Source organism: Rhipicephalus microplus, chromosome 1 (assembly GCF_043290135.1).
Source record: "Rhipicephalus microplus isolate Deutch F79 chromosome 1, USDA_Rmic, whole genome shotgun sequence".
Taxonomy (NCBI): domain Eukaryota; kingdom Metazoa; phylum Arthropoda; class Arachnida; order Ixodida; family Ixodidae; genus Rhipicephalus; species Rhipicephalus microplus.
In genome coordinates this window covers 180,800,227-180,825,414 of record NC_134700.1, presented here as the reverse complement: position 1 = coordinate 180,825,414, position 25,188 = coordinate 180,800,227, and the positions used below count along the sequence as shown (strand labels likewise).

Below are 25,188 nucleotides of genomic sequence, written 5' to 3'. Positions count from 1 at the left end.
ATACTACTGCAAGAAAGCTCTGTCAGAGAGCGAGATGGTGTCGAAAGAATAAGGCCTTTCCGTGTTCTGCAGACGTAAAAACTGCCTTTTCATACTAATAGTGTGTTTGTATTGCCTTTTCATACTAATAGTGTGTTTGTATGGCATTTGATTTATCTGCTGAATCTCTTTCTTATTCTTTGTTTTTGTTTAATATGCAAAGCAAACCATGCTGCATACTCACTGATAGGTGAGCAATGTAATTGAGAAAAGAATTGAAAAATATGGCTTATTAGGACAAAACAAGACTTGGCAAGAACAAGGAAGAAGCAATGGTATTTTTCGCATGCTTTGTTTTTTAGATTTGAACTCCGAACCTTTTTTACAGCACTTCATTTTTGCATATTTTTGGCAATTTATCGAGAACATTCTTTCTTAAAAGCAAATTTCTAAATTAAAAAAAATAGTCATGATTTAACATTAAACCTTTCTTTTCTGGCCATTACAGTAAGAGCTTGGTAAATTGAATCTGATGGGTACCAGCTGAAAATATCCGAATGATGAGAAGTTTCAGATTGGTGGCTGACAGAAGGTAACAGTTGCAAAAGTTCTTGAATGATTCTGGGTTTACTGGGTGGTGGGTCTTACACATGTATGCACATCTCTCTGTTAAAGCTTACAAGGGCACCTCAGTCATATCAGAAATGACTTGCCATAGGGCATGATGGACCTTGTACAAGATTTATCTGCTGGGCCTGCCTGCACTTTTCTATCAACATAAACAATGTGTTCATAATGGGAGCTGAAGCATCGTAGAGTTTGTAGGTCTGGAAGCTAGAGAAAGTATAAGAGAGGGTGACTTTAACGTGTAACGTATATTCATTTGTCGCCTTTGCAAGAAAGATCAGATGTGGTTTTAGTATTAGCTTTCTTTTTGTTGAGACCGTAATAGGTCAATGGTTGCCCTGAGCACTCACTGAATACAACAGATGTGAAGTGGTCTGTCTTTGCTTGTGGTATAATAAGCAGTAGGATCTGGAGCTATTGTAGGGCTTGAAATATTTTGTTGACCACATAAGCATGAACTTGCATTGCATGCATATTGCAGCAAAAGCTAGCGGTGATGAAAATGGGCCGCCGGCTTCTTTTGATACGTTTCTTTCCGCCTCCACGTGACGTGAGGGTGCACGCTAAAAAAAGACATGCATCAACATGTTCTTTCTTGGTCAACATACGAGAGGCAGGTTTCAGCGAGCATACCGTATTTACTCGATTCTACCGCGCCCTCGATTGTAACGCGCACCCGATTTCCACCGCAAAAAAAAAAAAAAAACGTAAGACATCGATTGCAACGCGCACCCATTTTTCTCGCTGGCCCGCACAATCACACCACTCGAAAAAACGACTCCTTTCGGGAGCGTCTTCCATTTAAATATGAGGTACGGGCGAAACTTGTGCCCATCTGACGTATAACAGAGCATTGCCGTCACTGCAGTTTTACCGTGGACCGATGTCAGCACGCGAACTTGCTTCGCCCCCTTCTTCTCGACGGTTGTGGTGCCAGGCATGTCGAAGTAAAGAGGCGTCTGATCGGCATTCTCGATTTGCCCAAGCAGGTAGCCGTTGTTGCGCCGCAAGTTTAGGACGAACCTCTGAAAACTGTGAAACTTTTCTTCGTACTCCTCCGGCAACTTCCGGCATATGCCCGTTCGCCTTCGGAGGGAAAAGCCTTTCCTCTTCATAAAGTTCGTTAGCCAGCACCTGCTCGCTTTAAAATGGCTCTGCATTAGCCCTTTTTCTAAGGCTAACTGCATAGCCCGCACTTGGAGCAGTTCTGTCGTCACGGGCCGCTGTGCCGCTCGCTGCTTAATCACATACTCGCCGAGCAGCGCTTCAATTTGTGGAAACCGACCCTGCTGTGGTCCACTGAAGCCTTTGCGTGAAGCTTTGCTGTCGACAATCTTCTGCTTTTGTTTCCGCCGGTCCCGCACGCACGTTTCGGGAACTCCGAACGACCGAGATGCGGCCCGATTTCCGTCCGTTTCTGCACACGCGATGACTTTTCTTTTAAAATCGGCATCGTGGCGCACTCGAGTTTTCGGGGTCGGCCCTTCCACGCCGTCGATGCTAATGCACTACTAGATGACGAACTCCTCAGCACACGTACGAAGTGCCGCACATGGGAAACACATAGGCAGAAATGGCCGACGCGCCATGCCACGGAGGAAGGAAAGGTGCGCCATGCCGGCGCACATAGGGGGCGGCCATTTTGGATTTGCCGATGGCAATAGATTGACCGTAATTTTTTTGTTCGTACTCGATTCTAACGCGCATGCGATTTATGAACTCGCTTAACCGGAAAAAAGGTGCGCGTTAGATTCGAGTAATTACGGTAATACAATGGTTGAAAAAAGGAGAGGAGCTCTCAACCTCACTTTAGCATTCAGAAAAATGAAGCACTGCCAAATAACAAAACGAAATGTCTTTTTTTTCCAAATTATTTGAAGAACCTGTGTGTTTGCAATGCCCTTCTCCCTCGGCCTATGCTCCCTGCCTACACAAGTGAACTTCACTCTGAATGTAGCTCTCGTGCGTACACTGCGTTGAAAAAAAGAAGCTATAGTTGTAGGAAGCCATATACGGAAGGAATTGTGCCGTGCCTCTCCACAAATGTTGTAGGCCCGTGTGCTCAGATTCGGGTGCACGTTAAAGAACCCCAGGTGGTCGAAATTTCCGGAGCCCTCCACTACGGCGTCTCTCATAATCATATGGTGGTTTTGGGATGTTAAACCCCACATATCAATCAATCAATCAGTCAATCATCGTGCCTCTCCAGCACATTGTTTTCCTATTGTAAGGACTTCTCCTCACTGTTTAATAACTGACTAACCCTCTTTGCAGTTGCTCAAGTTATAATAGTGAGTGTTGGGGCACGTCAGCTCTATTTGTGTGCACAACTAATGCACAAATGCAACTGCAGTTAGTAGTCTGTGGCTCTGGATTTTTCTTTGAGATGCCTGTTGCAAGCAAGATTGTCGACCAGAATTTAACAGTAACTTGGCTTTCACTATTGTCTTCTAAATAACATGTCTGTTTCACTTAAGGGGGTACTGGCCTTTCAATGTGCCAAATCATTTTTTTTTTAATCAATTTTTTTAAAAACCGTATTTTTTTGTAACACGCGAGTGTAGCTGCACGTACTGACAAAGTTTCTCCCATCTTGGATAGATATATTGGCCATAATGGCAATAGACCTCTCCCTGTTTGTAAACAGTGTGACGTCACTGCGGGCACCCCGCCCACCATACCCTCTCTCGGAGCAGGTGCTGGTTGGCAAGAAAGTTCAGCCGGCGGCATCTTTCTGCATAGAGAGCTGCGTGCCTGCATTCCTTCGACAGAAATTTCTACACTGCTATGTTTTAAAGTCACAGCTTTTGAAAGAAGGGGGTCGTGGAAGGGTCACTGCTCACAGTGTGGAAATTCGCTCGTCGTATATGGATGGATGGAGAAACTTCATTTAGAGTACTGAGAGATGCGACTAGCACGCACTGGGCTTCACCCACGTACATGGCAGCCATAAAAAAATCTGATCTGTTTCGAAAGGGAACGTCTTAAATGGTGACTGGCACTTCGAGAAATATTTGCATGGCATGGATGTAAACTTAATCAATTTTTATCGTGGCATGTGCAATGCAGTTTTAAATGAGTACAGCATTGGCGGCAGCATGGTTTTGAGCTGCTATACGCGACGTCATGGATAAGATTCTCAATCATTGCGCAAAAGTGTGATCGGAGATGAATGAAAAAAAAAAAGCCCTTTTTGCCGTGTATTAGGCTGAGGCTAACATATCTGCGTCAAAATGAAAGTGAAATTTTGCCGCTGCGTTTCTCAATAACCCAGTGAAGATTCATGTGATGTAATACCCAATCACTTATTTTTATCTGGCTCAGTTACCTTGCTGAATTTGATACCTATAACGTGTTTTCATACCTATATTGCTCCTTTAGGCTTGATACACAAACTCCTAATGCGCATTGTCACTTCATAAGGATCGAGCCGTAAAAATACAAAATAGATAAGAAACAAAAATCTCCGCTGTTTCTATTAACACGTATCAGGTACCCGATAATACGAGCTATAGCTGTGGTGAAGCGTATACGCAGGTTCGGCAACGCTACAACTTGCTTATAGCTCATGCGTAGTCGTATATATCAACCGGAGATAATTCACTTTTCTTTTTCTGCACTCTGCACATACGCTGAGATGTACCCACTCGCAGAAGATCGCGTCAAATGCATTTTTACCTTGACTAAAATGTCAGATCGTGAAGTCCCATCAACAAGCGGTTACTGCAACCGGCCCAAAATGAATACCAGTGTTTCCACAAACAGGACGCATCATGTTATTCACACTGCACACACCACGCACAATATTCCCAGTTTCACCGTCCGTAAAGGTGAACCAATATTGTTGCACTGCACATTTTCGAAGACGATGCCGCTGTTGCTTGCACAGGCTGCCATGTGTGTTCACTTTTCCGAGATAAACAGACAGCCAGCATGGCAATTATTTCTTCACGCACTTTACCACGCACCTAGATGTTCTCTGACACAACCACAGCTAATGTTCCCACTGTGAGATCAAGATTAAGCTTTCAAAAAGAAACAAAGAACTTGCCCCAAGCACCGAGTGACTACACCCCACTCATCCACCGGCAGGAGTATTTTGCCAACCACCGCTTTGCACCTGCACTGGTGACGTCCCGCTGTAACGTACCTTGGTAGAGGTCTATTAACACTGCAAAGATGGCCTGTACTTTAACTGAAAGAAAAGAGCAAAAACTGAGCTTATTCCTGCCATGTTCCTACTAGAGAATGCATGCTGCAGCAGTAGGCATACAGGTTATATATCCCCGGTATCTTCTAATGATACAAAGAAAAATTCTAAACGGCTTGCATTACATTAGGTTCAAAACTGGCTGTATATCTTTTTCTGTACTTTCTGCAACCTTTCGGAAGCAATTTCTGAGGAATCAGAGGACCTATAATTGTAAATCCTGTTGCAATACTGAGCTACGTAAGTGTTGCCCACAAAGATGGGAACTGATTTTTTGTAGTATTTTAATTAGAGTATTTTTATTTATTAAGCTAATTAGCCATGTTTTGGACAAAAATCTTTAACATGCCGTACAATTGTTAATAGTAGTAGTCATATGAAAAAGAAGTATTCTGACCCTTATGAAGCTTATGTTTTCTAGTATCTAGCTATGAGCATAAGCAAGATTTTGATTAGTAGTCTTTGTTTTATTGTTCCTGAAAACAATGCTAATTATTTTGGACCTGGCTTTTATTGTTGTCTTTTTTAAATATGGTGTCCGTTTCACTTATAGGATGGTTATGGTAGCCAACCGATTGTGTTTATTATGCCTAATCGTCTGGTACACCCATATTGTACACAACTAATGCAATTGACAGAAGATCAGGCCAAGGTAAGCACAGAGCATATGATTTGCAGGTAAACTGTAGGTAAATTTAAAGGAATACGAAAAAAAATTTTTGTCCACTTTAGTTTCTTCCTTCTTTCGATTGAACTCTGAATCATTTTAGTACAGTTAAAAAACCCACAAGTAAAATCCGCTGTGCTTTCTTTGGTTTAATGGTCTGTCAATTTCATTACTTGTGTACACTAATACATGAAACGCACTCCGCGGGTAATTGCCTATCTTTCACACAGCTACATCCATGTCTATTAGAAACGTTTCTCAACTTGAAAGAATGCAGGCAAGCCACTTTACATCATGTTTTACTGTAGGTGTACAGTGTCTGTCTACAGAAACTGTTGCTTTGCCCCCCCCCCTCTCCTTCCTTCTTTGCTAGCAAGGCAGTGTGCCGACCTATTTAAGTTGTACACATTTCTCAGCTGCATCTTGTTTGTTTTTTATGTGAAACTCAATTTGTTAACTAATACCTGCATGCTTTGAGTTGTTGCGGCAGTAGTTTACTTCGTTTGATTTGGTGAAGTGTTTTCACAAAATTAACGTGCTCTTGTGTATCTGTGTCTGTCATATGTCTTCTTCAACTGAAAGGACAAAGTTTCGTGTTGCTGTTAAGCGTGATGCTGTTTGAAAGCAATGAAGAGTAAGCAAAGTGAGGCTTCTTAGGAGATTTTTTTATCTTTGCAACGATAAAATGCTGGTGTCTATAATTCCTCAAATTTTCTCCACTGGAGGCACCTTAGCCCACGCATCGTCATTGCGTGTCAGCTGGATTATGTCTAATGAATTCGCGATCAATGTTATCTTAAACGCTAAGATTCATAAAATGTTGCTTGCATTTTTTTAAAGCGTATTTTGAATATAGTGGCTTCAAGGCTCTAGTGACGCTGCACCGCTGCTGGCGAAGATGTTTACTGTAAGCTTATGCTCAATAGATAAAATGCTGATGCTGCATAAATTGTCATTCTTCTAAAACGATCTTTCAAAGCCTGAAAGTTAACTTATATTTTGTGTGTTAGTTACGTTTGCTTGGTGCTTTTTGTTATAACTCGCACCTTATGACAGCATTTCATAGGCGACGCAACTTTTTTTCTTTTAACTGGGTTTTCACCTGACTATTGCAAACTTCTTTGATTTTCCACGAACAGATCTACTCCAGAAGGACTTGCGCACACATGGCATCATCGATGACGTTGATACGCCTTCCAGCTGCCCGGAGACATTCCATCAATTCACAGCATCGTCGCAGACCATGGAGTCTCCATCCGGCCAATCCCCTATGCAGCCGTCGCCTGCAAATCTCTTTGACTCTCTGCACGAGAAGGAGAACATCCCGCAGAAAATGGCCACGTCGTCCTCGAGTGGCACATCATGCGGCTCTGCAGTGACCTACCGTTGCAAGAAGCAATGCCTGAATGGGGCTTCAACACGCTATGCTATCTACCGTGTAGACGACGAAGTGGTGGCAGGAGTGGGGCGACCACAGCAGCGGCACTCGGAAAACGGTGTTGTTGCTGCATTGGTCAGCCGCCTGGTCGAAGGAGAGGCGGCAGCACCTCTTGTTACGAGTGGCACACGCCGGCGACCCTTGTCCTCCATGGGACTCCAACGGCGACACACCATTGGGAGCTCGCGCGACGTCAAATTCCACCCGTTTCCGTCTGTGCGTAAGGTGCCCAGTGGTCAGCGGACAGATGACGGGGGCGAGTGGAGGAGGACCGCGAGCTTGCGAGTGGCCTCGCCTGTCTGAGAGAGGTGGGGTCAGTGGCTGTGGGTTGAGACATCGCTTCTGAAGCTGGGAAGAGTGATGAGAACGCTGGCCTTCCTTCTGCCGGGTGACCGTACACCTGCAGGCAGAGAAACGCGTAAAGCAGATGAAGCATCCCACTTTGTGCTTCAGACAGGCTCTTCTGGGTAGCTTGTGCCTCGGAAATCTAGCGTGCGCATGCGGGCACACACGCAATCTTGCAGAGAAAGCCATGTGTTGGTTATGCACCCATGTAATTGCATTCGTATTCACCTACAGGCTTTAGTAATAAGCAGATGTGAACAATATGGGCTTAATTGTTAGAAAAATGTACAAAAAAGAAAACTCTTCTTACTGAGAAGAATCATTACATTCCGTTAATGCATTCGTGAGAACAACATGCTCGAAAAATTGCAGCATGAGAGCTGTAGCTGCTACCTCTGACACTTGATCGTCAAGCCGCAAATCTAACGGGGAATGCAGGCTTGCAATTTTCTTTCGCAGCTGTAGTGTGAACATACGAAGTGACAGAGGCTTGATTGCCGTGATAGTGTAAATTGTAGAATGTTGTCGTCATTGAGATAGGTATGTCTTGGACGACTTCTTCAGCAAGTTTAATCAGCATTAATTGAACTCAATTCTTATATGTAGGTTGTGGGAATGCCTCACATTTGGCCCTGAGAAGTGCTTGGCTAGCACGTGTGAGCTAGCCGTAGTGCTAGATTTCTAGGCACAGATCACTCAGCGTCACCTCGTACAGCTGAGCCTAGCCTGAGCCCCGCTGCTTCAGCAGGCACAGAATGTCTACTTCTAAGACTTCTGAAGTGTAGGAAATTGCCCAATGAACAATTGGTGTTCAACGTGCTAGATGATATTGCTTGTTTCATAGTTGCCCTGTAACACAGGGCACCTGCAACACAGTGAGATCTCCCTTCTTTCTTCTTTTTTTGTCGATTTCTTCGTTTGCCACCATTCTCGCAGTAGGGAGTAAAAAAGGAAGTGAAGGCATTAGCAGACCCATGCTTAGACAGAACAACCTGTGTTGGCACATTTTTGTTTTTTTGTCATCTGCTGTGGCATGTCTGACTATTGCAGAGGGTGCTTACAAGGCCTCATGAGCCACACTGACAATGATGAAATGTTGCATGTTGCAGCAGCTTTCTTTTTTTTTCTTCTGACATTCTGCTCAATGAAGTAAGCCAACTCATTGTAGCGGCCTCTAGCCTTGAGTTTCCATGCAGGATAGAAAAAGAAAGTATGCTTTCTGACTTCATTCATCATGGGGTAGTAACTAGCTTACAAAATTCAACTTATAAAATAATGTTTTTTGGCCATATTACACCTATGGAAGCATATATGTGTCAGCTGTTGCCTTCTAGCAAAAACTTTATTTCATCTGAATTATGCTTAGCAGTAGCAGTGACTGCTTATTACTTTAGTCACTTGCAAGACGTGTTTCTTGCCAGCTCATTTTTTTTTTTCTCGCTAAAGTTTTACCGCATAGTGCGTTTTTTTCATGTGAAGATCTACCAGTGTGCTCTAGCATCCTTGATATCATGATCTCATTTGTCAGCCCAGGCATTATAGCTTAGGTTGAATCTGTTAACAGTAGTCTTTCAAGCAGTCTATACAAATGTTTGCTTCGGTTCTCTGTTCTCTCTCTGTCTCTGTTTTTTTAGACTTCAGCTTCAGAAATCTAATTTGCAATTTATTAATTTTATACATGCATGTATTTAAGAGCAAAACTTAAAAAAAAACATTGATAGCTGGTGGATACAACATAACTTTCGTGAGGTTCTCGCGACACTTAAGATGTGACTGATGGAATGCAGCAGTGGTTGCTTGCTTTCAGTTTGACCATGATGAGAGTGTTTTATGTAAAACTAAATGGCATAGTGACCTAGCATGTGAGTTCTCCCAGTATGAGAACGCAAAATTATGGCAGTGCATCTGCATTTGTTAAAACAACCAGTACTTGTACAAGCAAGGTCATCGACTACTAGTTGCTGTCACAAACCAAGGTACATGAATTACTGAAAGCTGTACTCATCGGAAGAACGATTGATTGGGTATTTTGTAATATCAGTCATACCGTACAATTGAATTTGTTTTGCACTTCGTGACTAAAATGATGTTTCATGGATAGGAAATCTTCACACAGTAATGGCTTAGCTACACAAGTCTTTTTGGGATATAACCTAATGCTAGGAACTACATTCTAGCGTTGGTTTGGGCAGTGTATAATAATTTTATTTGAGGTCTCAGAAGAAGGGTTGTATGCAGGCAGCAAAACATTGGGAAATTTTAGCCAAGTCGGTCTCTGCACGCATTTCACTGTTTGCACACCAGGGACTTGCGCCTTCAAAGTTCAGGCTGGTTGGGTTAGTGCTGGCTTTATCACTAAACCTGCTGTTCTTCACTTTGATGCCATGTCAGAAATTTCATGAAATTTCATCACGTGCAGTGAATCTCAAGCATTGTGTAGCAGTGGGTTAACCTTTAGAACAAGAGGCCACAAGTACATCATGCTCTGGTCGGCAAACATGCCCATTGCACTTCCCGTTTTGCTAATGCCTGCCACAGCAACATGAGCACCCCAGCCCACTCGCTGTCGTCACTGTCTGCAAATGCACCCTGCCTGATGCCGTCACAGCTGCCACCGCAGCGGCCGTCGTTGATCTTCAACCGCTGCTGTGGTATGCATCTCGGATCCTTTGCGCCTCGATGCAAGGGCTGCAAGTGTACAGTGTGTGGAGACGCATATGTGGGCACGCCGTCTCGAAGATGTAACTGTGGTTGCCGTGTACGGACAGGCAATGTGTGCTCGACGAGCCTGAAGAACAGCCTATATAAACTGGCCCCACTTGACAGTCGCATTCATCCTGAATGTTGGAAGTTCCTTGCGCATCCTCGTCTCCTTCTATCTTGCTTGTGTATTTGTGGGCAATCTGCGGGGATTCAGAGTGATCCCATCATCATTTCATGGAACCCTGCATAACTTTCACATTGTCCCATTCCTGTCGTCTATACAGAGTGAGAAAGCGGTGGCTGCTTCAAGTGCAATCGTAGAGTGAAATGACGCTTCGTCCAATAACTTTTTTTTTTTGCCGTTGCTGTTTTGCAGCGCGACATTGTCGCTGTTTATGTTGATAGCGTTGCCCTTTGACAATGCCTCGCTTATGGCAGTGGTGGCAAGCTGTTGCCCCTTGCTCTTGCGTCCTCCCATCTTTTTGTGTGACTCATCTCAGAAGAGAGCTTTAGAGAGTAATATATTGTAGCTTGAGATTCCAAAGAGGGACACTGTAGGGGGATCGGGGAAGGTGGGAAATCTGGAGGAAATATTTACGTTGTCTACACGAGAGCTTAGGCCAACATTCATTGTACATACAGAAGCCACGTGAACTTACGGGCTTGTGATTGAATGACTGAAGAACACGTATATAAGTTTACTGTGTTTTGTGCTCGACATGACCAGGGGAGTGAGCTGACTGGAAAGTTTCAGGCCTTTATTAAATTAGAAGTCAGACCACATGTGTTCAGAATTGACTCTCTTTTATTATTTTTAGAACAGCTGCAAGCTTAAAGTTTCAGGGAAAGCGTTATGTTACTGCTATTTTTGGGAACCTGTCCAGAAGATTTATTATGCTTATTTATGTCTTGGTGCTAAAAATACTATAGGGGAGAGTATGCACTTGGCTTTAATCAATGTTCAACAGTTTTATGACGCATACTAAGTGGTTTAAAAAAGAATATAGCCGTCTGGCGGCTTGTTCAAAAGGATTATGACTTACCACCTTTTGGTGTTCTGTTAGGCATTTATAAAAAAAAAACACACAATTTCAGTATTGTACCTATACCTCCCAAGTGGAAAGACATAACACATATTGAAAACGTGGAACGCTTGTGAGCTCTGCAGCTATTTTCTATAGAGTTAACATGGAACATATTCATGTTCTGGGTGCAGTTTTATGCATTTTGTTGCCATTTATTGATTATATACATTGTTTTTCCTAAAATTTCTGTTTGATTATTTCAGCTTATGTTGCATGCCATATTGTTGAATTCTTCAGCCAATTTTCTCGCAAAGTAGTATGGAAGTGTGGTCTTGGCTTAGCAAACATTTATTCATTGAAGTTGCAATTATAAAAACAAAGACTAAAAGAAAACACGCTGCAAGATGTTTGGAAAACACTCTTTTCTTTATTTTTTCATTGCATGCCAAGATCAGAATTTATTCCAGGTTTCGCATGTGTATCACATTAGCAGTAATTAGCAAGTTCTTTGTAGGATCGCAGAAATTTTTGAAAAAGAACCGGATATAACCGCAGCATATTAAAAAAAAATTTTGAAAGTGGCGTCACCTACATTGCCCCCCACTCCCAGTAACTAAAGTTTGAATTCATCTCAGTGTTAACTATAAAAAGTGGGACGTGTGGGTGAGCCATTAATTGAAATCAACATGTAGGGATTCAATCAGCGGGTATGCATACTGTCGATATTCTTTTTATGAGGTCAAAGGTGCTGACATGGTTCCTTGCGGTTGCCATCTAATGTTATTTTCAAATACTGGACTGCACAGACAGTTTGAGCCTTGTTTGACCGGCGAGGATGAGTTCTTTTAATTGGGAAGAGGCACGACACGAAAATGTAGCGTCAACAGTTGGGAATAGGAACCACTAAACGTCCATCGGTAGTTGTGTAGAGCCACGCAAAATCAGTTTTCGCTCAGGTTGACAAGAGTGTAACTGTTTAAAGAAGTACTGAAACACACCTTTGAAGTTGTATGAACTCGTATCACTCACTTGAAAGCGATGGGGCTTGGCAGTTATGAAGGTTGGGAATAGTTATATAAAAACATTTCAATGTGATATTTTGCAGTCAATTAGGAAACGCTATCATGGTGTCATTTACATTTGTCACGACGTAAAGTAGTGCATGTCGTGTAGTTACGTATGTCTTGCATATGTCATCTAGCTACGAGGCTGGGCTGGATGTCGATATTTGTTGTGGCGCCAAATTACGTATGCACAGAAAAATGACAAGAGTGCCGCACATGAATCGTCTGCGTGCAGTTTTTGGCAGCTGAAGTGATTGAAAGAAAGGAGCATGCTGCTGGGTCGTGACAGATGCTCTTCCTAATCTCTGAAACCTGTTCATAAAAAGAAAAAAAGTTGCAGATTATCCTGGATGGTACACTGCCTTCTAGTATTTTTTTTTTGTTTGTTTGGAGGTTTCAGAAAACTTGGACCTTCATGCAACATGTCAAACGATAACAGGACCGTCGTGTCAGTACTTCTTTAAGATGCAAGTTACCTGCTATACTGCGAAATGAATGAGACAATGTTCAAAGTATTTTTCCTCTCCCCTGCGTTCTTTATGGGCAGCCAGCCAGCGCATCTACAGACAAGCAGAAATGGGAGCTCAGCGCCGTACTCCCTGCACAGAGCATGTAAAACATTCCAGTCACCTTGCAGCACATGCGGCAGTGAGTTTGTCATGATGTAGGCAGCTGTGTACATTTTTTCTCCCAAAGCTCCTTATGTATAGGGTGGCACTCCTAGCCCGATTTTTTCCTTCTGTCCTCGCTCCTCTTGGGACATGGGACAATGTTACAATCTTCTTCAAAGTATGCGGTACTGGGGCTACTCATTATCTTGTGATGGACACTGCTGCTTCAGTTTGTTTAAGTTTTTAGAGTTTAAGAGGGAGGATTGAAGAAAAAAAAAAAACTCAATGAGTGACACAGTTGTTGATGCTTAGTGTATTTATTCCTCGAATTTGTCTGTCCTGTGCCGTTTCTTCATTTTAGCGTAGGGCACGTGATTGTCACAAAGCGCATTTCCTTTTGTCTAGTTTCAGTCCCACCCCCCTCCTTTTACGAGTGTAGTGACACTTGTGTGTGACGTGAAAAATTTCATGACGTAGCGATAAACGCCAGCCTGCAGTTGTGGCATGCAGTATGTAGATACAATACAAATATATTTTTTGTGCCGTTCATTTGACTCTGCTATGCTTCGAGCACGAACCGTTCGCTGCTTGTTCCAAGAATATGGCGCTCTTGGCAGAGGGTCGGTGTTCTGCCCGTGAAAATGAACCTAGTGTGATAACGTTGTTTTCATCCTGTGCGGCTAGTTTACTTTGCTACGCTTGTGTGGCTGCATTTGTGATCATACTCACATACTGGAAGCCAGGGGCATGATTTTTATTGCTTTCTTTCCCCACGACAACTTGTTGCACAAAATGCAGCGGCTTTTGGCCTTGCAGACCTTCATTAAAAAATATACTTTCATTCGGGGTGTATTTAGTCGCACTATTCACTTATATTGAAGTTTATTGCATTTATTTTTATCAGTTTCAGCTCATGTCTTTGCCATGTTGCTGCGCTGTGTTGCGTTGGCACTGCTAATGGGTCTTTATGTGAAACTGACATTCTTGTCTCAACAGCAACTCGAAAGTGACCGCACGAGTTTCATGTTTTCTGTGTGCTATTGGCAAGTCATGGGTCCTGAATGCGGCATGGCTTGCAGCAGCCAAAATGTCCACGTTGCGTACTTGCACGACAATGTCCACTGGACATTTCTGAGCCAGGCATTTTGCTGGCACATCTCGCATGAACCCTTGCTTGATTTTGGGTATAATGCATCGTAAGCTTTTTAAATATATGCACAAGTATTAATATTTAGCTTGATCAGCATTGGTCCCAAGGGCATGACATCAAGCATGTCTGCCATATTCTCAAATTTATTCACCCAAGGCTTATGTTACTGCAACCTAAAAATGTGCAGCATATTGCAAGTTGCATCAGTGGCACGCTTCTTTGCCTGTCTTCCACAAGTCCAATCTAAAATTCTGGCTTTCCACATTTTCGGTGGTATCGTAACTCTCACTTTTTTTTGTTGCCCATCGTCACGAGTGTTGTCGTTTCATTCACATTACTGTGTGTGATTTCGAGTGTGCCTGAATGCATGTGCTGTCCACTTTCAGCTCTTTCAGAAATGTTTTAAGTACTGTCCCAACGGTCTAGTACAGGACACTGACAGACGTATCTAAATGCCACTGTGGTCGCCCTTGTCGCTTTAGTCATCACTCGTGGCTTGAATTTTTTGTGTAGTGATAGATTGAGAGAACAGTGCTGGATTCTTTGCGGTGGTGCGCATGCGTCGTTTGTTCCAGTGGATTTGACTGACTGACCGGATAAGAGATGAGGCATGCAGGCGGTTTCCTGGTAAAAGATCTTTGACAAATGCCGCATTGAAAAAGGGAGTACCAACAGCTTCCGAGCTTCACACCCTTGCTCATTGACAAAGAACTGCATGGTGTGCGTGATTGTGTGGCTGCCGCATCTACACTAGTAAGGATTGTGTTGCTTGCTGGCCGCACTACAAAACGAGTGGGCTTTGCTGAACGCTGCCTCCCGCTACTCTCTACACACGGCACAGCAAGCATCAGCCTGTCACCATTGAAAACAGATTTAACTTAAAAAGATGAGCTCTGCTTCAGAATCGTGCTGACTCTTGTGAGCGGCATAAATTTCGCATCATGTAGATTTATGTATTTTATGTACAGATATGTAAATTCATTGAATTGAAAAAATAAATTATTGACATTGAGTTGTTCTGTGTTGTCAAATAAACAGGCATCTGCTTGTATCACCTTTTTTTTTTTCCGGTGCCCTTTATGCAATTTTCAGGAGTGGTGTTTATGACACATTTTATTTGTGATTACACTATCGCATGCATACAGGCAATGTTTCGTTTGTAAATTACATTCACTCGTGCCTATGGGAAGCTAGGACATGTGGAGTGCACTTGAATTGCCAATTTCAAAGAACTCATATGGTTACACAGGACAGAAAAGATAGCTCGTGGAAGTCCAAAAACTACCAGCCCCCAAAGTCTATTGCTTGCCTTTTTGTGCCGATTGATTTCGGTATCTTTTTTGACCCTTTCCTTAATTGTAAAGCTTTCTTTCCTGTGATGCCATTAGCCCAACTAAGGGTGGCTAGTCAGTTGCTGCAAACAGCATGAAAACATACACGCGGCTCTCTCGACATAAACACTCGTAATACGCAAGCCCCAGCGCGTGCGACTAGGACTTCATCTCCTCTGACTAGGACAGTAGCTGCCACCATTAGTTGGGCACATCTGCAGCGCATTTTCAGATTATGAAAGGGTCTCTTGGGCAGGCTGTCTTGCACATACATTGGTCACTTAAATGCTCACAATAGTAAACCAAACCTTCGTCTTTCACAGTAAGTCAATGGAGACTTTGTATAAACAGAGATCTTTAGAAATGGGTACTCGGGACTTGGGCACATGATGAACAGGTTTAGAACAGAGTACCCTGCACTTTGCTCACACATTTGCCTTAGGTTGCTGCCAACGCACGTGCACCAACCACTTTTTCAATTAGTTTTCAATGCTTTGGTCCCTGTGTTTTTTTTAATACTATACGAACTCAAGCCTTTCCCAGAGCAAATTTTTTTATACCTCGAAGATTGGAGCTTGGTTCTCTTACTTTTTGATTTGTAGATGACAAACGCTTTTTTAAAAGATACATGGTGTGCCTACACACATCAAAATAGTCCAGTGCCTGGCTGCCCAATTCAAAAACTATAGAATTGCTCACTCTTGAGGCTTATTTTTCATGCATCTGCATAGGTGACAAGTCAAGGTAACTGCATACGCTAATCTTTGGATACCTTATGATATATCTTTCAAGCAGAGAGGGGTCTCGCCCTTACTAGAAAATTGGCAAGTGAATTGACAGTGCAAAGGTTTAGGTGCTGGAACCCCCACTGTTAAAACTTGTATGGTCAGGGCCTTAAGGTATCCCTTTGCTCTAGTGGCAGGGCTCTCAACTTACATGCTCATAGTCTAATGAACTTGTTTTTGTTAAAGTCCTTATTAGTTGATGGGGCCATGACCACAAGGCAGGCGGGCCCTGCTTGACTTATGTGGTAAGTACTTACAAGCACGTAGATTAAAAAGCCTAAATTTCCCGCCTTATAAAAAAATAAGCCGTAAGTGCGCGTCTTGAGTAGCGCGTAGGGCGCATGATGCCATAGAACACCTACCAGTAGCACGGCCACTGGATGAAAAAGCGCGCGGTACGGCCTGCCGCGTCGAACGGCTTTCTATGGGAGAGCGCGTGTCAGCCGTAGGGTCAGTTGCGGCCGCTGCAGCGCGACGGGGCGGGGACGGGTTTTCAGCTACTTGTACATGAAGAATGTCGATACAAAATGGAGGAAACGAACGAGAAAATTAACGGGTAAATACTTAGAAAACAGCAGGGGCCAAATTAAAAGAACTATCAGTTAAGAAGGTGAAGGAAACGGGGACTGACATTAAGAAGTCCGCACTAGAAATCTATCGAACTTTTAAGCAGGAAATTGCCAAGGAAAGGATATATGATAATACTCGGGGTAGTTCTCTACTGTTTGAGGCCAGGACAGGAGTATTGCGAACCAAGACATATCGGTCCAAATACAAAGGGGTAGACACGGTATGCAGTGCATGCATGTGGAGAGGAGGAAGAAACTGCCGAACACTTGATGTTCTGTAAAGGGCTTCACCCTATAGTTCAGGATGATGGCGCAGAGTTTTTCAAAGCACTGGGGTTTAGGGACAGGGAGGGCAAAATAGACTTTAAGCGTGTAGAATTAACTAGAAGGTGGTTATTTGATTGGTGGCTAAAGTCAAGACACGAGTGAAAATTAAACCCTTCACTGCAAAGTACCAGTCCTCAACTTCACTATTTAAAGGAACAAAAAAAAAAAAGGAGATAAATCTAGTGGTTAGTTCACTAAGTATTACGGCTGGGTGGCGTTAGCCGCAGCCCGATCTAAAGGGTACAGCCAGTTCTGTGGTACAGACACAGAACTACCATTACAGCCATAGCTAGGTGTTCTGTGGTACAGCCACATCAATCCATCCAATCCATCCGTCCAACTTGGGTGAACCAAATGGTAGTGTTCTGTGGGTGAATCGGGTGTACTGACTAGAAAAGAAGTACGTCTGACTCACAGAGCCAGTACAGGCGGAAACTCCAAGACTCTATAGCGAGGAGGCGCGTGAACGGGTACGCGACAGGGAGGAGGAGCTATGGCAACACGCAATGAGTGGAAAAGCTACCCTCGAACTTTGCCGCAACAGTAAAAGCACAATGGGCTCAGCTCGCATTTACGACAACAGCACCGGTAGTTCGCTTCTGTTCGAGGCACGAGCTGGCGGGCTTCAAACCCTTACATACAAGAGAACGATCGGCGGGGAGACGGCTTCGGTGCTGTGTCGTGCCTGTAGAAGTGCGGACGAGACAATTGCGCATCTCATGATTGAGTACGGACAGATAGGACTCCCGCGCACGGAGTCATTGCGCTCCGCGCTGGGCTTTGCGGAGGAAGGTGGAGAGACTGATCTGCAGGCAGCGAGAGTGTCGATGCGGCACCTTGAACGCTAGAGGGCAGTGGTTGTGGCACAGCGGTCGAGAACACATGGGGTCCGTTCGATTCGCCTGCACCACGTGAACCAGTTCATGAGGTGCCGCACCTTGCCATTCGTTTCAGCGGTGTAGCAATGACGGCCTCTGAACCCTGCCATTCGTTTCGAAAGGTACAGAAGAGGTGTAGCACTGGTTCACGATTTTCTTGCACCTCCTACGCTGACGGTGCCGGCTTGGTGCAGCCGCGCGTGCAGCTGAGCAGACGACGCAGCACTTAGGCGTAAGTGCCGTATCCGCCTCTACTAACGCGGTGTGCTTTGCCAAGATGTTTGCGCCGCATAAACTGTCCACATGTGCGGTTTACCATCCTTCAGTGTTAGCTGAACGATGTAAATTAAGCGAAAAGAAATAAGGCCTGCACCTTGTCGGCACATCGTCATTCGTTTCGGGTGTCGTGCTGTGCCAGTGCCTTCTCTATAACTTTATAGAGAAGGCACTGGCTGTGCCTGCACCGCTGAACTCACGCTGCACAATTTCTGAACTTCACGTGCACAGCCGTGAACCGGTTCTGAGTGGTGCAGGTGAATCGAACGGACCTATGGTGGCGCAGTGTAATGACTAGATAGAGGCAGTGCAGTGTCACAGCGCGGTTTTGTTAGCAAACACAAACTGAGCGCGCCCTTGTGCTTGTGCTTTCTTTTAATTTCCCCACCCCTTTCTGTTTCTTCGGGTTTCTTCCCTCTGGCTGGGCACGTCCGTTGGCGTTTTTGTTTCTTTTTTTTTTTTGTTTCTCACTCTTTTTTCTTCTTTTTTACTTTTCACATGTGTGTGCTAGGGTGTCTTTACATATTGTAATTAAGTACACCCGCCCGTTAAAAAAAGAAAAGCAGCAAATCATCATCATCATCATCACCTAAGGTCTCTATACTATAGTGTACTAGAATATATTCTAGCATACTATACCTATATTAACACCACGGCATTTTGTTGGCACCATTCCGTGCCAACAAAAGAAAAACGAGCGCGCTCTGGCTGGCTGTGGCAGCCCGCGGGTAGCCAGAAGTGAAAAATCGAAGAATCCCAACTGGTAGGTGTTCTGAGGCCCCACTAGTCGTCAACCCACCGGCGCCAGTGCTAGTAAAGTGCAGGTGAACTGTGGGATGCTCTCTCGGCGTGTCTGTCGGTGTACAAGTTCTGGTGTGCTGCTTTGTGTTTTACTGCACGCCGCGTGCTTACAAAACATGCGTTATTGCTGCGTGCCCTTCTGTACATCGAGCCAACGTAAGAAACAACCCGGCGTGTCGTTTCACGAGATCCCCGCGGAGACAACGCTGAGGGAACAATGGCTCAAAGTGATATCGAGGAAAAACTGGCAGCCACACTCTAAAAAAAAAGAGCGAGTAAAAAGGGTGTCTTTTTGTCCCACAACAATAATCGTCATCTGTATTGTGTTTCATCCTTGCGCTATCGCCCCGTGCCCGGTACATTCCGGTCACGATCTACATGCCCATTATCAGGGTTACATTGCATTCTCGATAGGAAAGTAGCCAGCGCCGAGTTTTCAAGAAAGGAAGCGCACGCAAGCCTGATGACGATTATTGTTGTGGGACAAAAAGACACCTTCTTTACTCGATATTTTTTAGAGTGCAGATTCAACGTCCAACTATTCTGCTGTGTGCAGCCTCCACTTCCTCGAAAGCGACTTCCGAAGAGACACCACGAGGCGCATGTTGAAGTAAGGTAGCGTGCCCAGCGTTTTTCCATCCTGTCCGTCGTACTTCCGGCCAATACCACCTAGGCCGCGGAGTGACACGAGCATCGCCAAACGCAAGCGCGAACCATCGCCGGTAAAGCTTACCTAGAGCGTATACTCGCGCTCCTGATGTAGACCTCCGTACAGGACCAAGTGTTGTGGACAGTGCGACTGTGGATTGCTTGGATGCCTCTGCACCTGAAACAGCAGATGCAGTGACTGCGCGATGCGGCGTTTCCGGCGTCACACGTGAGTTCTTGGAGGATCGTCAACTGCCTGAAGCCAGCAATGTGCCACTTCTTGTGCCTACGGCGCGCGCTATGAGGTCTTTTGGCACACAAACGAACGGATCAAACTCGTCAGCTGCCTACTTGCGAAAAAATAAGTGGCGCGAGAAAGAAAAAAAGTTTGAAGGCACAAAATGAAAGGTTGCGTCTCACTGTAGATAGATAAAAGAAAAAGCTTGATCGCCTGAAAGACGAGTGCCATGTAAGCAAGTTTCGGCAAGTTGTTGAAAACTCAGAACTATCAAGCACTAAGGCCAAGCTAATCTTAGATCAAGTGATCAACTACAAGGCAAAAAAGCCAACATGGTCCGAAGCAACAGTCAGACAGTGCACTATATTACGGCACCTATCAGCAAAAGCCATGAGCACATTAGGACTGAGAAGCTGATTACCCTTCCCTGCCGAGCCACTCTGCAGAAATACCTGGGAAATTCAGTAGGTGAGATCAGATTCAGTGATTTGGTGAAGGCACAGCTGAGTACTGAGCTGGAGTGCCTCACATCTCCACAGTCAAAACACTGCAGCCTCGTCGTGGATGAGATGCGTATTCGACAAAAACTTCAGTATAATAAGCAGATGGATGCATTTCTGGGAGATGTTGATTTAGGTGCTGACCTAAACCACCTTTTGCCTACGTCGGAAAAAAGTCAGCTTGTGAACTCCCTTTTATGTTTTCTGCTTTGTAGTCTGCACGGCAGGTTTAAAATTACCATAGGCTACACCTTTTTTAAAGGATGTTCAGGTGAGCTACTTGATAAGGCAATAAAGCTCATCATAAATAAAACTGACGAAGTGGGATACCGCCTTCTGCGGTTAGTGACGGACAAGCACAAGATTAACGTTCTTGCAATGGATATTCTGTCACAAGGACAACCGCAGACCTGGATACCCCACCTGATGCTTCGAGGCTACTGTTTCTGGCTTTTGACGAAAGCCATATTATCAAGATTCTACGGTCGCAGTTCCTCTCAAAAGAAGTGGGTGGGAATAAAGAAATCTCATCTGTATATCTCAAGGACTTGTACAAGATGCAGCAAGGCTCCACAGTGAAGCCAGTTCGCTTACTTACTAGAAAGCACATTTTTCCCACGAACATTGAAAAAATGGGGGTGAGAACAGCGATCCAAGTGCTCTCGCATCCGGTCACAGCTGCCTTGCATGCCTTGCACTTCATGAAGAATCAGACAGGCCACACTTGCGATCTAAAATTCGCAAATGTGGGTGGTTTGTGCTGATGAATGTCAGCGATTTCCAACAGCACATTCACCAAAACAATCCTGATACAATAGAATTGTCTGACCCCGAAGACGTAAAGCTGCAGTGGCTTGAACTTATTTTTTTGGAGTATGTGGAAGACTTGAAGGAGGTCAGCTTACAGAAGAACTTTTTAAGCAAGGAAACATACCATGTACTAGTGTTTAAAACCATCTCAAATGTAGAGTGCATAAGATTTCTTATGAATGAGTGCAACCTTCAGTTTGTTCTCACAAGAAAGTTTTCAAGTGACCCAATAGAATCCTTTTTTTGGTTTTTTGAGACGAACGGCAGGCTGCAACGACGTCATGGACGTGCGAAGTGCCCTTTGTGGGGTAGAGAAGATGCCAAAGACAGGAATCGTTGCAGCATCACAGAAAAATAACGTGAGCAGTTCTACATCATTCCGTTCTTCACGCGCAGTAACTGTCGCTCAAATAGATGGAAGAAGAGTCGCGGTATCTGTAAATGCGAAGCTTGCTCAGCAAGCACTTCGAGAACTGTGCATCTCGACAAACAGCTTCCTACCTACTCCACGCATGGCTGCCATTGCACTTGTCGCTCGATACATATCTCGTCTAGTGAGCAAAAAAAAAAAAAAACTGCGTGTGGCAGTTGCATATCTCTAGTCCAGAAGCCGAAAGGGGACTTTGGTATGGATTGGCTGATCGCACACCAAGACAGAGGTGGTCTGTTCTATCCTACACAGCAGCTTATCAGAGTATTGCGTGCTCTTAAGCGATATGTAGACATTAGGCTGTCTGACCGCAAATCTGCGAAAGCCTCTTGAGGAGTGCATGAAGCACAGTGTCAATATTGTGATAAATTTACCTGTGTTGCGATGTGGTCCATGTGATGAAAGCCGCAGAAGTAGTTTTGTGGAATCGATATGCAACAAATTTATAAAACCATTGCTTTCTAACAACGCAATGGACATCACTGGCGGAAATACAGTGGCCAAATTATATATATAAAAAAAACCACTGTCCTGCAAAGTGCTTAAACTTTGAATCCTTTGTATGGAGTGATGCATCTGGTTTCTCTTTGGTTTTTTTATGCGTGCATATATGCTTCATCAACAGTGCCTTTCTTACAAGCTGATATGTTTGTTTTATGTTCGGTGCTCATTGTATGAAAGTGGTGCTTTTCTTTTTTAACTTTTTTTTATGAATGGAGTTTAATGTTATTTCCTACAAGACCATGTCTTTCAGTAGGAAGCATTTTCTTGCCTAACTAAGATGTTTTTGTGCGTTTTTTATGTTATTCCATTTTTATTGATGCTAAGTCATTGTCTGTTTGGTTTGAAGAATGCTGAAATAACATCACCTGTCTGTTTGTTTTGTTTTTTTAACTCAAGTGCAAACACATTGATTGTTTTCACTTGTCATTTTTCTGTTTTATGCACTTATATGTACGTATAGTACCACGCTGCCAAGATCTTGTAGAAGATTGCAGTATTTATAAAGAAATGAATTGAATAAATTCATCATACTGGCTCTTTTCTGCCGTCATCCTGATGTTTTTGTTTGTTGCATTCTTGGATCCTCTACTTTATGTGCTTTCAAGCCGACAATGAACTTTAGTTATGCAGGTGACCTCGCAGATACAATTAAAAAAAAAAAAGAAAGCTGGCAAGTACGGGCTTTCCGCGCTTTCTACACGAAAGTACCCTGACTGAACAGGCAGTGTCAGAACCTCGCGCTGCCTTGTGGTAGACCCAAGAAGCGGTCACGGCGAAGCAAGGACAATGGAATAGTGGGTAACGCAGCAGGCATAGCGCTATTAGCGGTGGCGCTAGTAGCTGCGATGAGCATTGCCAGACCAGGGTACATCCTTCTTTCCATAGCGTAGCTTCAGAAAGGTCTGGCAACCAGCCCACATAAACACGCTGCGTGTGGTGTCGTGGTTCGTGGTCAGTTGCGAGTATCCGGAACTTTACGGCTGGGGTCTTTGAGCATGTTCACCGTGCTCGAACGCTCTTTCGACTCGAAGCAGTCGCCAAAGAGCAAGCTAAACTTCCTAGAAGCCTCACAGGCCAACTCCGACTACTTCGGCCAGGTGGGTGCCTCACATGAAAATGTCTGTGAAGCTGGCTTGCCAGTGCACCCGCGGAGACTATGCGCTCGTCAGAAATGTCAGATATACATTTAATTAGCCCCCTGGGCAGGCAAAACTTAACCCCGAAAAATCAGTCCGAACTTCCCAAGTGCTTCAAAGATACGCTGGAAAGTTATCGACGGATCTGTCAGTCGGCGTTGGCATTTGAAACTAGCGGCGAGCTTGGCTTTGCGGGTAAACCACCTAAATAAACAAAACAACAGCCGAACTTGCTGACGGGTACGTCTATGCCGTTGAAAATTTCGCGTAGTATCTTGTGATCGAGAAATTCGCGCCCTTTATGCTCTCGTAGCTGTGAAAAAGCCGCCTTCGTGCGGCGAGGCAAACTAGCGCACGTGTATGGCACACTTCTAGCTGTTTCTCGCGCTGTTAACGCCGATGAGTTAACCAAGGCGGCAAATAGTTTGTCACTGGCGCGCTATGACTGAATTGGGCGTGTGAATTACTGCAGGCGCTTTTGAATTGGCGTGAAGCTGATCTCTACCGTTCAGGAGGCTTTATCACGCGGGCTGTGCAGCGCCACGTTTGATTTGCCGGCCTTGTGTGGCTCCGTATTGACTGCCCTTTCACTTTCTTTGCAGGCGGACTTCACGCCAAAGGTCGTCGCAACCAAAGTGAAATCCTTACTTCAATCTCAAAAGACTAGGTAATCATTTCGTCTATACTATTGTTTTTTTTTTCTATCCGTTCATTATGCGTAAGGGGTCCGAATTTTTCATGTTACCACTCAAGTGTGAAAAGCATATCATCTACCACACTGTTTTCGCGAGAAGTATGTGCACTTTGTATTTATAGACCTTGAGGCCTCATTCGCATATTTTAATTGTACACTTGGTTTGCCCATGCCAGCTTTTTGGGAATGGGACTGCGGTAATAACCCCTACAGGGCCATTCTCCTCTGGAAGTCGAGAAAATGTGCGCGCATGTTTGCATACTATTGTGCCCCTTTTTTTCATTACAGAGGAACCGACATGCTATGTGGTTGACACTTGCATAATATGTAGAAAAAAATATAAAAGGATAATTATAGCTATCATGCATAGTTATAAATAGTCCCCCTTGTAGCTTTCATTGGAAAGCTCACTGTTCTACGATAACAGGCATGTGTACATCTTACTATAAGCTCATAATGCTCATAACAATAGAAGCACAACTAAAATGAAGACTTAAGAGCGGCATCATCTACAGTGCTCTTCAGAAGTGCGCCCCTTGTATTCATTGACCTTGAGACCACATTCACACATATTAATTGTGCGCTTGGTTTGTTTGCCTCCATCTTGTGTTCACACTCTGTCCTGCATTTTTTCTTAATCTAGGTTTGGTCTTAGTTTCTATTTTGCAGTTTTGAACTTATTGTTCTATAGTTTATAAATTTCCCATAGCCTGTTCAAGCGCATATTATAATCTGCTGTCTGTAAATGCATCGAATTCGCATGACATGATTCCAAGTCATTCAGTATTGCATTCGAAGAAAGAAAATAAGGGAATATTTTCTTTGGTATGAGCTTCAGCAATGTATGATACTTTATATGTAATTGAACATCTAACTATTCTGCAACCAGTCAGCTTTAATCCTTGCATAGCAAAAATCAAATATTAGGCACGAAATGCACGCACAGTTTGTTTTATCATATCATTCATTTCTACCAAAGAAAAAAAAAATTTCTGATGCCACGTAGTGGGTGCATAGCAAATTCGAAAAGGTTTCATGCGCTAAGTGTTTAATGTACACACTAGGAACAGGATGTTGCTATCACATTCAACTCCTATAGGCAAAAGATGCATACCCTTAACCATCCTGCCAGGTTCTCGGTGGGAGTGGTTGTAATGTTAATTAGGGAATAAAAGGTTTCATCGCCTCCGAAATTCTAAACAATGATGACATATGACCACAGCCAGGACTACCATAGCTGAACTTTTCTTGCAAGCAATAAACACAAGCTGGGAAGTGCACCATTTGTGTTTGGACATTTGCTCATTTTTGGCTCTCGTGCAGGAGGACATGACAGTCAACACTACATTGCATGTTTTTAAGTTGAGCATTCTAACCACTACACTGTTGCTCCTTTCTGAAGGAGCCACTTTTTTTGTGGGGGGGGGGGGGGGGGTGCTTTG

At 44.0% G+C, this 25,188-nt stretch overlaps 2 protein-coding genes across 4 annotated transcripts in view; both read left to right on the top strand.

Annotated features, from left to right (window-relative positions):
* Positions 1–7,640, top strand: part of LOC119178328 (rho GTPase-activating protein 23) — a 113,875-nt gene extending 106,235 nt beyond the window's left edge. For 2 of the 3 annotated variants that reach the window (XM_037429517.2, XM_037429516.2), the window contains one exon: positions 6,623–7,640. In XM_037429517.2, coding sequence (XP_037285414.2) covers positions 6,623–7,224 — 602 coding nt within the window. In that variant the 3' untranslated portion in view covers positions 7,225–7,640. The remainder of the gene's footprint in view (positions 1–6,622) is intronic. The other variant, XM_075888443.1, reaches the window with a different exon arrangement.
* A 15,165-nt stretch (positions 7,641–22,805) lies between these two features.
* LOC119178786 (proline-, glutamic acid- and leucine-rich protein 1) overlaps positions 22,806–25,188 on the top strand; it is a 77,060-nt gene continuing 74,677 nt past the window's right edge. Inside the window, exons 1-2 of the mRNA XM_075888404.1 lie at positions 22,806–23,013; positions 23,655–23,719. Of these exons, the coding sequence (XP_075744519.1) occupies positions 22,912–23,013; positions 23,655–23,719 (167 nt within the window). The 5' untranslated portion in view covers positions 22,806–22,911. The remainder of the gene's footprint in view (positions 23,014–23,654; positions 23,720–25,188) is intronic.